At 33.7% G+C, this 10,731-nt stretch overlaps 2 protein-coding genes across 2 annotated transcripts; both read right to left on the minus strand.

Annotated features, from left to right (window-relative positions):
• Positions 1-685: 685 nt before the first annotated feature.
• Positions 686-9,238, minus strand: LOC145732586 (uncharacterized). Its single transcript, XM_081984940.1, has 6 exons — positions 8,907-9,238; positions 7,629-8,136; positions 7,284-7,574; positions 5,200-5,526; positions 4,975-5,139; positions 686-1,101 (listed from the first exon to the last, which is right to left on the minus strand). Exons 1-6 carry the CDS (start codon positions 9,072-9,074, stop codon positions 830-832), a joined length of 1,731 nt encoding a protein of 576 aa, XP_081841066.1. The 5' UTR covers positions 9,075-9,238; the 3' UTR covers positions 686-829.
• A 498-nt stretch (positions 9,239-9,736) lies between these two features.
• On the minus strand, positions 9,737-10,552 carry LOC145733069 (acylphosphatase-2-like). The gene is made up of 3 exons (XM_081985705.1): positions 10,322-10,552; positions 10,138-10,264; positions 9,737-9,995 (listed from the first exon to the last, which is right to left on the minus strand). Exons 1-3 carry the CDS (start codon positions 10,389-10,391, stop codon positions 9,881-9,883), a joined length of 312 nt encoding a protein of 103 aa, XP_081841831.1. The 5' UTR covers positions 10,392-10,552; the 3' UTR covers positions 9,737-9,880.
• Between the last annotated feature and the right edge of the window lie 179 nt (positions 10,553-10,731).

Here is a 10,731-nt window from a genome sequence, read left to right on the forward strand (position 1 = left end):
ATTCAAGAATCATCCTAATGGACATTTCTACTACTTCTCTTTGTTCCGCTATATGTGTCCCAAAGGCGTGATATCTGAGCCTCACATTCACGTATTAAGTGGAGAGGCATTTCATCCTCTCTACCGCACAGCCTGCATTCAGGATTTGGTTCTTCTCAGTTGATGCAGGTGTTTCCTGAGTTGACAGTGTCCCGTGATTAGGCCCACCGCTCTCTTCTGTTGCTCTTTATACCAGGAAGTCCGTTCCAGTGTGAGTCATGTTGCTTCCTTCTTAGCTAGAACCCGATAAGGTTTATTGAATATTAGTGTCTTTTTTAATCTGTCAGACGGTATTATCATAAAGATGTGGTTGTCTTCCAGTTTAAAAAATATCTCACTATGTTGTCCCACTTGCACTTGTGGTGTCCCATAGTCGTTTGTTCGCAACCGATATGCCGCTTTCACGACCAAATGTAGCGCTGGTAAATCCATGAGCATATCCTGTAATTGCAAGACAGGCCATTCTTTGTAGCCTGGCCAGTTTTACTTTGACCTGTCCTTTGCAGGCTTTATGCCACCAAAGAAGGGAACCGTAGGTAACAATGAGAACTAACACCCTGGTGTAAACCAGTGAACCATTGAAGTTTCAGTCAAAGTCAAATTTTATAGGTAAAGTATAGTGGTATAGGTATATCTAAAACTCCAGTAAATGTCAGAACGTTTATTACAATGTATTACATTAAAGAAAATGTGCTTATTTACTATTTTTACAAAATTACTTACATGACTAAAAAATAAATAATACAACACTATTAAATTAGATAAAAATTACAGTGTAATGAAGCACCCATCAACAAATTTCCCCACTCTTTTCGTGTACGGTCGCATGTTTTCTTAAAGCTCGGCCAGTGTAGAAGCCTTTATTGCAAACTTTGCACAAATGATTTTTTTCGCCCGTGTGAATTTTCGTGTGCGCTGTCATGTTCACTTTTTGCGAAAACAATTTTCCGCAATACGGGCAAGCGAATGGTTTTTCCCCGGTATGGGTACGCATGTGAGTCTCCATATTGCGTTTATTAATGCTGATGTGAAGGCATTGTTTACACTGATACTTGGTATCGCCTAGAAATGAATCAAAGGGAAAATGTTTATTACTGTTTTTGGTTTTTAATTATCTAAAAAAACCAAATCATACAAAGTTAATAATGCTCGTTTGCACAAGTAGGTTTTAGGGATACCTACGTCTTAGGTTAAGAATAAAGTTAGGCAGGGCTCTGTTTCTGTTGCACCAGCAGAGTGACAGAAATTTTTGTTTTTGGGAAATTATTTCTCAAACTAACAGTAAAATTAGGATTTTACTATTTTTGAAATATAATGGGTGGGTTTGACGATGATGTAGAAATATTCGATTTTTTTGAAAACGTTTTTCCAAAGAAAGTGCCTGAAAGGTCTACTAATTTGAACAAACTGGACAATTCGACAATTTTCCGTCGTTTTAGGCTCACTAAACCGACAGTTCTTCTAATATTAGATACAATTGAAGAACAGTTAGAATATCCAGATGATCGGTAAGTTGTAGTAGGTACATACAGGGTTTTTCAATGAAAAGTAGCCACCCTGAATATCTTCCAAAATAATTTCTCTGTTAAAAAATTCTAAGACACGTCAACAAAAATTGCAAGGGGGACATCTTTTTACGTAGGATTTGAATTTCTGCCATCAGCCACCCCCACTAAGTTTTCAAATGGCACCATACCCTGTGTGGCACATCGTTGGAAAGGGTATTTCATAAGGAATTAGTTGCACTATTTTATTTGTACATTTGCTTTGAATTGAGACCAAAAAAAATAAAAACATTTTTTTGTTATTTTGGTCAAACTACTGATAACACTACCGAATACCTGTTTTCCATTCCATGTTTTTGCCTCAGTCGGTCAACTTGTAAGTTCGTTTTGAAGGAACATTGTCAATATGGTTTACACGACTGCCGAAAGAATAGAAATTGTACGTTTTTATTTCAAACATAACGACTGTAATCCATCCAGATAAATTAATTGGTCATCAGTATTTCTTAAAGTTGATGCAAAAATTCAAACAAAAACAAACAAAAAACATCAACCTGAAAGACAAATTATTAATGAACCAATTGAAGTTGCTGTTTTGGGACACGTTGCAATGGATAATAATCAGTCTTTAAATCAAATTTCCCATGCATGGGGTGTTTCGACAAGCAGTGTATGGAGAATTTAAAAAAACACAATTTTCATCCATACAAGGTAAAATTGGTTCAGGAATTAAACGAAAATGACTATGATAGAAGACTACAATTTTGTGAAATTATGTCTACTAATCTGACAAACAACGTGAACTTGTTGTACAATATTTGCTTCAGTGATGAGCGTATGTTTTTTTTTAATGGATCCACATTGGTTTAGGGAAACCCATACCCAATATCCAGAAAAACTTAATGTTTGGGCAGGTATTTTAGGAGACCACATCGTTGGTCCGTTTTTTATTGACCTATATTGTATATATATTGTAATTTGAATGGCGCTACTTATCTTTAGCTTCTTGACACCACTGTTGATCCGACCATAACAGAGCTACTAGAAAATGATGAAAATTTATTTGAAAATCAACTAATTTTCCAACAAGACGGTGCACCTCCACACTATAACAACATCAATCGATTTCCTGGAAGATGGATTGGTAGACGTGGTCCCATGGAATGGCCTGCGAGATCACCTGACCTCACTCCGTTGGACTTTTTTCTATGGGGGCATTTAAAATCTAAAGTCTATGCAACACAACCGGCCAATATTGCAGACCTTAGGCAGAGAATAATACATGAATGCCGACAACTGACACAGCAAGTCCTCACAAATGTTCCCGAACTCTTCCAAAGTTGCTTGTATTATTGTATGGAAGTTAAGGGGATCGGTAAAGACTTTACGTTTTTCGATCGCGATGATTGGCCTACGTGTAGAAAAATATATAAAAAACAGTGTTCGTTCTTTGTTTCTGTCGATAAAACTACGGCAGTATTAACGCAGACATTACTGTTTAAGCGACGATACTCCTAGAGAGATATGGAACAAAGATGCAAGATTTCCGCTCCGAAATTCGAGCAACTTTTTAGTCCTATCTTTTAACCCAAATTACGACTTTAATTTTTAACTTATTTGCGTGATTTATTTTTTATTAAATAGCTAAAGGTTTAGGGAATGTGCGAAAGTTATTTTTGTCACCAAAAAAGTTTTGCAGGTAGGAAAAATAGTGACTTGAAAATTATGGTAATTTTAGCATTTTGTTAAAATGCTTCTAAATATTTTAATTGACGTACTATTAAAATTATATTGACTTTCGCACATTCTAGCAAGTGTCTTCTTTCATATGCCGTTTAAAAAACAGCAATAATTAGCCTAGTTTTTTTTTAATTTGGGTTAAAAGATTGTCATAAAATGCATTGAATCTCCCATAAGACGTTTTGCTTTACCGATGCCCTTAACGGAGGTTATTTTGAGCCATTAATTAAATGATAACCGCTATTTGCTATTATTTCTGCAGTTAACAAAAAATAAACACAAAACGTATTTTTTTTTTTTTTTTGGTCTCAATTCAAAGCAAATGTACAAATAAAATAGTGCAATTAATTCCTTATGAAATACCCTTTCCAACGATGTGCCACACAGGGTATGGTGCCATTTGAAAACTTAGTGGAGGTGGCTATGGCGGCAAAGGGGCTGATGGCAGAAATTCAAATCCTACGTAAAAAGATGTCCCCCTTGCAATCTTTGTTGACGTGTCTTAGCATTTTTTAACAGAGAAATTATTTTGGAAGATATTCAGGGTGGCTTACTTTTCTGTTAGTAAACACTCTTTCTACTTCCCTTACATAACATATGAAATGGTATCCCAAGCCATTACAAAGTTAAAAAATCGTTCGTGTTTAGATATTTTTAATTTTAATAGCGCGATAGTCAAAAATACTGAATGGTTCTTGATACCTCTCTTATCACATCTATACAACACCTAGACACCTCTGTTTTTCCTACGATGTTTAAGCGTGCCAAAGTACTCGTAATTCCTATATTTAAAAAAGTCTGACTTAAATAATTACCGTCCAATTTCAATTATTCCTATATTTAGCAAATTATTTGAAATTATCTTAAAGGACTTAATTCTTAATTATTTGCTTGAGGTGTCATTCATTTGCGCAGAGCAGTTCGGGTTTCTGCCTGGCAGGTCAATTGTGCAACCGTTATATCTGGCGTTGTTGAAGGGCTTGAACGGGGTGATCAAGTGCAGTTATCCCTTTATGGCGTTTCAAAAGCATTTGATTGCGTTGACCACACCCTGCTGTTGGACAAACTGGCAAAGATCGGTTTTGGCTCTACTTGTCTGAGGTTTTTCGAGTCAATATCTGTTTGCTGACGACACAACCGTTATGTCTACACTTTCGGAGCAGTTGTTTTGTTCTGGGGAGGTGCAAACGAGAGTCGAGTCTTGGTTTTCTAATAATAAATTAGTCTTAAATCACATTAAAACTCAAGAGTTGATTTTTTCTACTTCGGACAACGTGTCTAAGGGTAATACCGTCACATTATTGGGAGTGACTATTGAGTTGGAATGAGCATATTGACTGCCTTTCCAATAAACTTGCCACCGTCATATTTATGTTGCGACATCTGAGAGATTACACACATTAGAACTAAAAGTCCTAAGAACTGCATATTTTGCATTGTTAAGTGCCGTGTTCCGGTTAATAAAAAAACTAAAGTTATAATGATCAGGGTATCAATGATCAATGATATTCAAGTTTAGGTATTTCTGACCACGTCATTTTTTCAAAGCATTTGCAGGTTAAAATTTGTGATCTAATTCAAGACATGCCTGCCTGTATTATCACCTGCTTGACGTCATTTTAGATGGGTAAAATTTTGACTATAACTGTAAATACACTTGACCCTCTGTATTGCAGTATAATGGATTTACCTGTATGCAATCGTTTATGTTGATACAATGAACTTTTACAAGCAAACTGCTTTCCACATTCTTCACACGGATAATTATTCTCTCCAGAATGCATTCTCATATGTACATCCAGTCCAGTTTTATGCTTATACTCTTTGTCACAAATATGACATTTAAACTTTAAGCCTGTGAAAAAAGCAACAAAAAAATCACCCTGTATGACCGTAATTTTGCAATATTTCCCACCTTGATGTGTCAACTTGATATGATCCTGTAACCGATTGTTGTTAATATAAGTTTTTCCGCATATTTCACAACTAAAGTTCTTAGGGCCGTGTAACATAATGTGCTCTTTGAGAGTGTGCTCCGTTAGTAAGGTTTTATCGCACAAGTGACATTTAAACAGCTTATCCTTGATCACATCTTTAACAGTTCCGTCCGGACCTTTATGGACTTTTTCATGGTAAATTAGAGTGGAGTATGAGTGAAAACCTCGACCACAAAAGGGACATAACAGTGTTTCTCCCGTATGCTTTCTTTCATGGTCCACCAAGTATTGTTTTCTAGTGAATCCTGAAAAATGTCAAAAAATATACTGATGGGTGTTTCATGGTAATTGCGTCGTTTATCAGAGCTTTATTAAACAGCAAAATATCCAAATTTTGTTAGTTTAAAGTTTAAATTGGGGCAAAGTTGAGCTAGTTAAAGCTCAACCAAATTCCGGTTTAAAAATTTCGATTTTTTGAGTACTTGAGTACTAGATACCAGAAGACTGGCTGAAGTCCGTGTTTATAACATTACCTAAAAAACAACGTGCAAAGAAATGCAGTGATAACAGGTTGATAAGTCTTATGAGCCACACACTAAAAGTATTCCTTAGCATTATTATTAGAAGAATACGCAACAAATGTGAAGAGAAGTGGAGTTGATGACAGAGACATCGGCTCCAGAGGAAGAAGAAGATTGGATTTTTAGACGACCAAATAGTGCACCTTATTCTCATTGCATTGATGTATGACAACTTATAATTTGTTTCATAAATGACGAAATAATTGAATAAAAAGTATTTTTACATTAGTTGGTCAAAAATGCACTAATTTTAAAGACAGTGACCAAATGGCGACAGATTCAGCAAAACGGACACCAGATTCGTGTTCTCCATGGCAAAATTAATTCAAATGGCCGCCTTGAACCTTCATTTGGAGAATATTTCGGTGTATCTAACAAAAAATGGCGAAAAAAAATCCAAAAAACTCAAAACCAACAGAGTTTAAAACTAGTTTTTATTAAATTGTTTGGCCATTAATGAGGCAAATCATAAGTTGTCATACATCACTGAAATCAGAATTAAACACACTATTTTATAGTCTAAATCCAATATGGCGCCTATAAGAAAAACGAAAGTTGATGATTGTCAAAAGACGAAATATCAGGCGGCAAATATGAAACAGTCATCGTATAGCTGATATATAAAAAGTGGCCATGAAAATGTCATTCCGGTTTTCTGATATCTCTTCAAATATGGTTAGAAATTACTAAAGCAGGTTTTACACCGCGCTTTGATGTCAAAGAAATGAAAAAGAAGAGAAAGAAGCTGCTTCAAGGACAAATTTTATCAGTGTAAAACAAAATTTTATGTCAAAAGTTTCATGTCACCTTCAAATAATTGTATGTCAAATTTTTTACCCAATAGGACAGGTTCTATTTTCATGCAACTAATTTGATCAAACTTGCCGTTTTGCGTAATGCCAACTGCCAACAGACAAAAACCAAAAAGTGAAAGTGACAGCTGCAGAATTCAATACATAAACATAGTATTCAGGATAATTATGAAATTTCAAAATAAAAATATCAAAAATACCAAAAAAACAAGTAGGAATAATCTGTAATTATTACCACCTAAACACTAAATTCACTTGGTTTGGTTGGTCAAACTATTTTCATTGACTGCTTTGTCATAAAAGTTTGGTAAGTGTAAAATCAAATCACTTTATGCCCTTAAGTTCATGAATTTATTTGAGGCATAAAATTTGATAAAATAGATGTTTCCAATTTCTTTAAATTAAAACTGTTGGTGTAAAACCTGCTTAAAAATTCATCAAATTAAAAATGTTAAAACGGCATTCAAGTTCAGCTTTAAACTGCGCAACTTTGCCCCAATTTAAACCTTCTCATATCTCTTAAAGATTCGGATATCCCAATGGTGAAGGTCAAATTTGAATTACCCTGTATAAAATACAGTTGAAATGGTTATTTTTTTTTAAACCTAATAAATCTTGAGATATGAACACTCAGTAAAAAGGCGAATAAACTAAATTTGATGTTTTTACCTTTGCTGCAATATCTGCAAATATACGGTTTTACTTCCATATGTACAATCATGTGTCTCTTTAAATCTGTTTTAAAATTAAAGCATTTTCCACACTCAACACATTCATTAGGTTTTTCTCCGGTATGAGTTCTCACATGTTCTTCAAGTCTACAATAGGTATCCAATTTTTTATCACAGTATTCACACTTATACTTATAGGCCTTTGTATGTTTAGTTATTTGCTTGTGCTCTTTCAATTCCTCATAGGAGTGAAATGAAGAGTCACAAGTAATGCACTGGTATGATGTTTCTAAAAATTTTTAAACTTGTTTTACTGTATTTACAACCAAAAAGGCATTTATACCTTTGTTAACATTCTGGTCTGGCTTTGAATCGGTTTTTCTAAGAAAATAAATTCTCTTTTTCTTTCCTTGCAGCATTGCTGCTACTTGTTCCTGTAATTTAGCCTTTGTCAACTTTCTCATTCTTAGCCTACTTTTCAGTTTAACTTGTTTTCTTTTACTGTTTTGTAAAGTCTCATTATCCTTTGAGTCCTCTTCATCTGAGTAACAATCTTTGTTTTCACATTCAGTCAATTTAATTTGTAGATCAATGGGTTCATACAGGTCATCCTCAAGCTGTGACAATGATTTTAATTCACTTGCACTTTCAGTACTTTCATTCTTCACCTCTGGCAATTCTTCAAACTGAATTTTGGGAATTTGAACCTGTTTTGGATGTTCAGTGTTGTTTAAAATTTTTTTTAAAATCTGTTCAGTGTTTCTACATTTGTTAAGGAAGTGATATAGTTTGTACATAATTTCAATACAGTTTATACACATTTTGTCCGGGTAGTTGTCATTTGCTTCCAACTGCAACAAAAATAAAAAAAAATAACAGAAACTCTTTTTAATTAAAAGTTGACTATTTTTTTATGATTTTGCATCCTTTTGTTCAATCTTGAATAACTCGTTTATTTGCACCATTTTTAGTAGTGTTTTCTATGTCAATGGATAGCCAATGCAATGGCTCAATTTGAATTGATAGGTTAGACGGTTCGGCCGCTAGAGGGTGTCAAAATTGACTAATTTTTTCATGACTTTTTTGGTGCATTGTTTTGTTTAATGGTCAATAACTAGCTCAGTTGCAACACTTTGTATAAACTTTTATATGCGAATGGATAGCCAATGAAATAAGCTTTCTATTGACATATAAAATTGATGGGTTAGTGGTACAATTTTGCTGCTAGAGAGCTTCAAAATTTTTAAAAGTAAAATTACAAAATTTTTCATTGTTTTCCAAGGGAATTCATATATATTTTATGATTTTTTTTATAATATAATTTAGATGTTTACAATTTTATTAGTAGTTTTCAAAATAGTAATGTCCTCCAGTAATGCCCATTAATTCCTAAAGTTTGTACACCATATTACCCCAGCGGTTTACCCCTCAATCTGAACTACATGGAAAATAGGTAGTATGGAGCAACTTAAATATGAATTACAGGTGTACATGGACCTGAGAGGTGAAGAAGGACATATCTTATATGACTTGTCCGTTTCCCCAACATTAGTTATAAATTGAGTAAGGACAACTTAGATAAGTTTAGTTTAAACATATGAGTTAATATTATTGTTCTTACTTGCAGTAATGGTAATTTCATAATATCATGTAAATGTACACCATCCAATTTTGTATCCTCTATGTTGGAGAGTTTTCCAGAAGACAGACATGTGCGGCAAATGCTTTTTAAAGCATCTATCGCCAAGACATGGTCCAAAGGCCCCAAAACCTCCATTGAATCTACCATTTTAGCTATTTACATTAAACTTCACTGCAGTTTATGTAGTAATTTCTAACATTTAAAACAAAAAAGTTACAAGTGTAATTTATTTATCTTAATTTAGCTTAAAAAGCATTTATTTAGTTATTAATTTAGAGTTACAATTTAAAAAGTGTAAACAAAAAACAAATGTCTTCTGTCAATTCCATGACATGTGACGGTCTGCTGAAAAACTAAGGCCGCATTCATTTTCATGCTCTGTGGAGCGAGGAGAGCGAAGGTGACGTCACAATGATAGTTTGTCGAATTATAGTTTGTAATTTGATAGTTTGTCGAATTATAGTTTTGCCAAATTTCGTCATCGTGAGGTCACACTCGCTCCAAGGAGCGTAAAAACGAATGCGGCATAAGAAATCAGCCAACGTTGCAGAGAATTATTATTAATAAACTTTAGAGAAAATGGTTGGCAGTCGGCACATTCCTATCTTATGGCAAGTAGTGCAGTTCTAGTCTATTTGTATCTTGCTCTATCAAATGTCATTAAAGCAGTACAGCCATACACTAGTTTTACGCATTCCTTTAAGCTTTTACCGTTTGTTATATTTTTAATGGCATAGTTCGTGTATTATTGATTTCCTATTGATGAATTTGTATTTGTATAATGCGTACTATAATTTATAAAATAAATATAATTCTGAATATAAGTTTTATTTATAAAACATAGATAAAATAAATTATTTATTACAAAAAATCAAGTTTTTAATAAAATAATCTTTTCACATACTAAAACTAAAATTACACTTACATCCAACTTTAATAATTACATTTTGCAATTAAAATCTAATACTAAAATTGGTAAAATCAGGTTTGGCTAACATTTGCCAATTGTTGAATTCGCACTTTTCCACGTGGCTTCCTGGAGAACCCGTGTTGGATAGCCAATAGACGCTAAAAATAAATTGAACAAACATTTAGAAACATTCTTTTCTATGTCTAATGCAGTTCAAAAGTCAGATCGCCGAGCAAATAAGTGCAGTTTAATGGCGCATAAGATAAATTTATTCTTTTTGATAATTTATTTTTGGCTTACATTTGTTCCACTCGCGATTTTGGACCTTGTAGCTTCCCCGTAATTGTCCCTTTTTTAGTGTTTTTTATCCAACCCACCACACTTAACTCCTCGCATTTGTCCTTACAATATTTAGTGAAGGAACAACCTTTAAATTAGGCAGAAAAAATAAAAACGTTATGTAAAATAACATGTAGGTACTCACCCTGTACTTTTCCAAATACTTCAAACTCGACTGATACGTTAGGATCAGCTATGATCATATTTCCGTTCATTCTTGTTATTAATATTTAAAATTTTGAGTTGAAAGACATGAAATAGCTAATTAGTTGAGATCGCGCGAATCTCTTGATTGGTTTCAACGAGCTCAGGCTTTTCTAAAGATAAAAAAAGGTCTAATGATCGCGGTTATAATTAATCCAAATCAACGCGTCGTCCAAAGATTCGATTGAAATGTCGTCATAAAATTCTTTAGAGGGAGCCGATTGTTTTAAATTAATTCTAGAATGTTTTGTTATTCTACTGCATTCTAGAATATGTGAGTAACTGTATTTTAGTTGTTTTATTAGATCCACAAGTTTCCTAAACAGAAGCTTTGCTTATTTTTTTAATTCT

Source organism: Ips typographus, linkage group LG8 (assembly GCF_016097725.1).
Source record: "Ips typographus isolate SLU linkage group LG8, UJ_Ityp_2.0, whole genome shotgun sequence".
Taxonomy (NCBI): Eukaryota; Metazoa; Arthropoda; class Insecta; order Coleoptera; family Curculionidae; genus Ips; species Ips typographus.

Bases quoted from the DNA above. Each gene is read 5' to 3' on its own strand.
- LOC145732586 (XM_081984940.1), bottom strand. From the start codon at position 9,074: ATGGTAGATTCAATGGAGGTTTTGGGGCCTTTGGACCATGTCTTGGCG. The intron at 5,527-7,283 runs GTAAAAACATCA...GACATTTTTCAG, and splicing joins TTGCAGATATTGCAGCAAAG to GATTCACTAGAAAACAATAC. The intron at 5,140-5,199 runs GTGGGAAATATT...CTTTTTTCACAG, and splicing joins TATCAAGTTGACACATCAAG to GCTTAAAGTTTAAATGTCAT.
- LOC145733069 (XM_081985705.1), bottom strand. From the start codon at position 10,391: ATGAACGGAAATATGATCATAGCTGATCCTAACGTATCAGTCGAGTTT. The intron at 10,265-10,321 runs GTGAGTACCTAC...CCTAATTTAAAG, and splicing joins AGTATTTGGAAAAGTACAGG to GTTGTTCCTTCACTAAATAT. The intron at 9,996-10,137 runs GTAAGCCAAAAA...ATTTATTTTTAG, and splicing joins AAATCGCGAGTGGAACAAAT to CGTCTATTGGCTATCCAACA.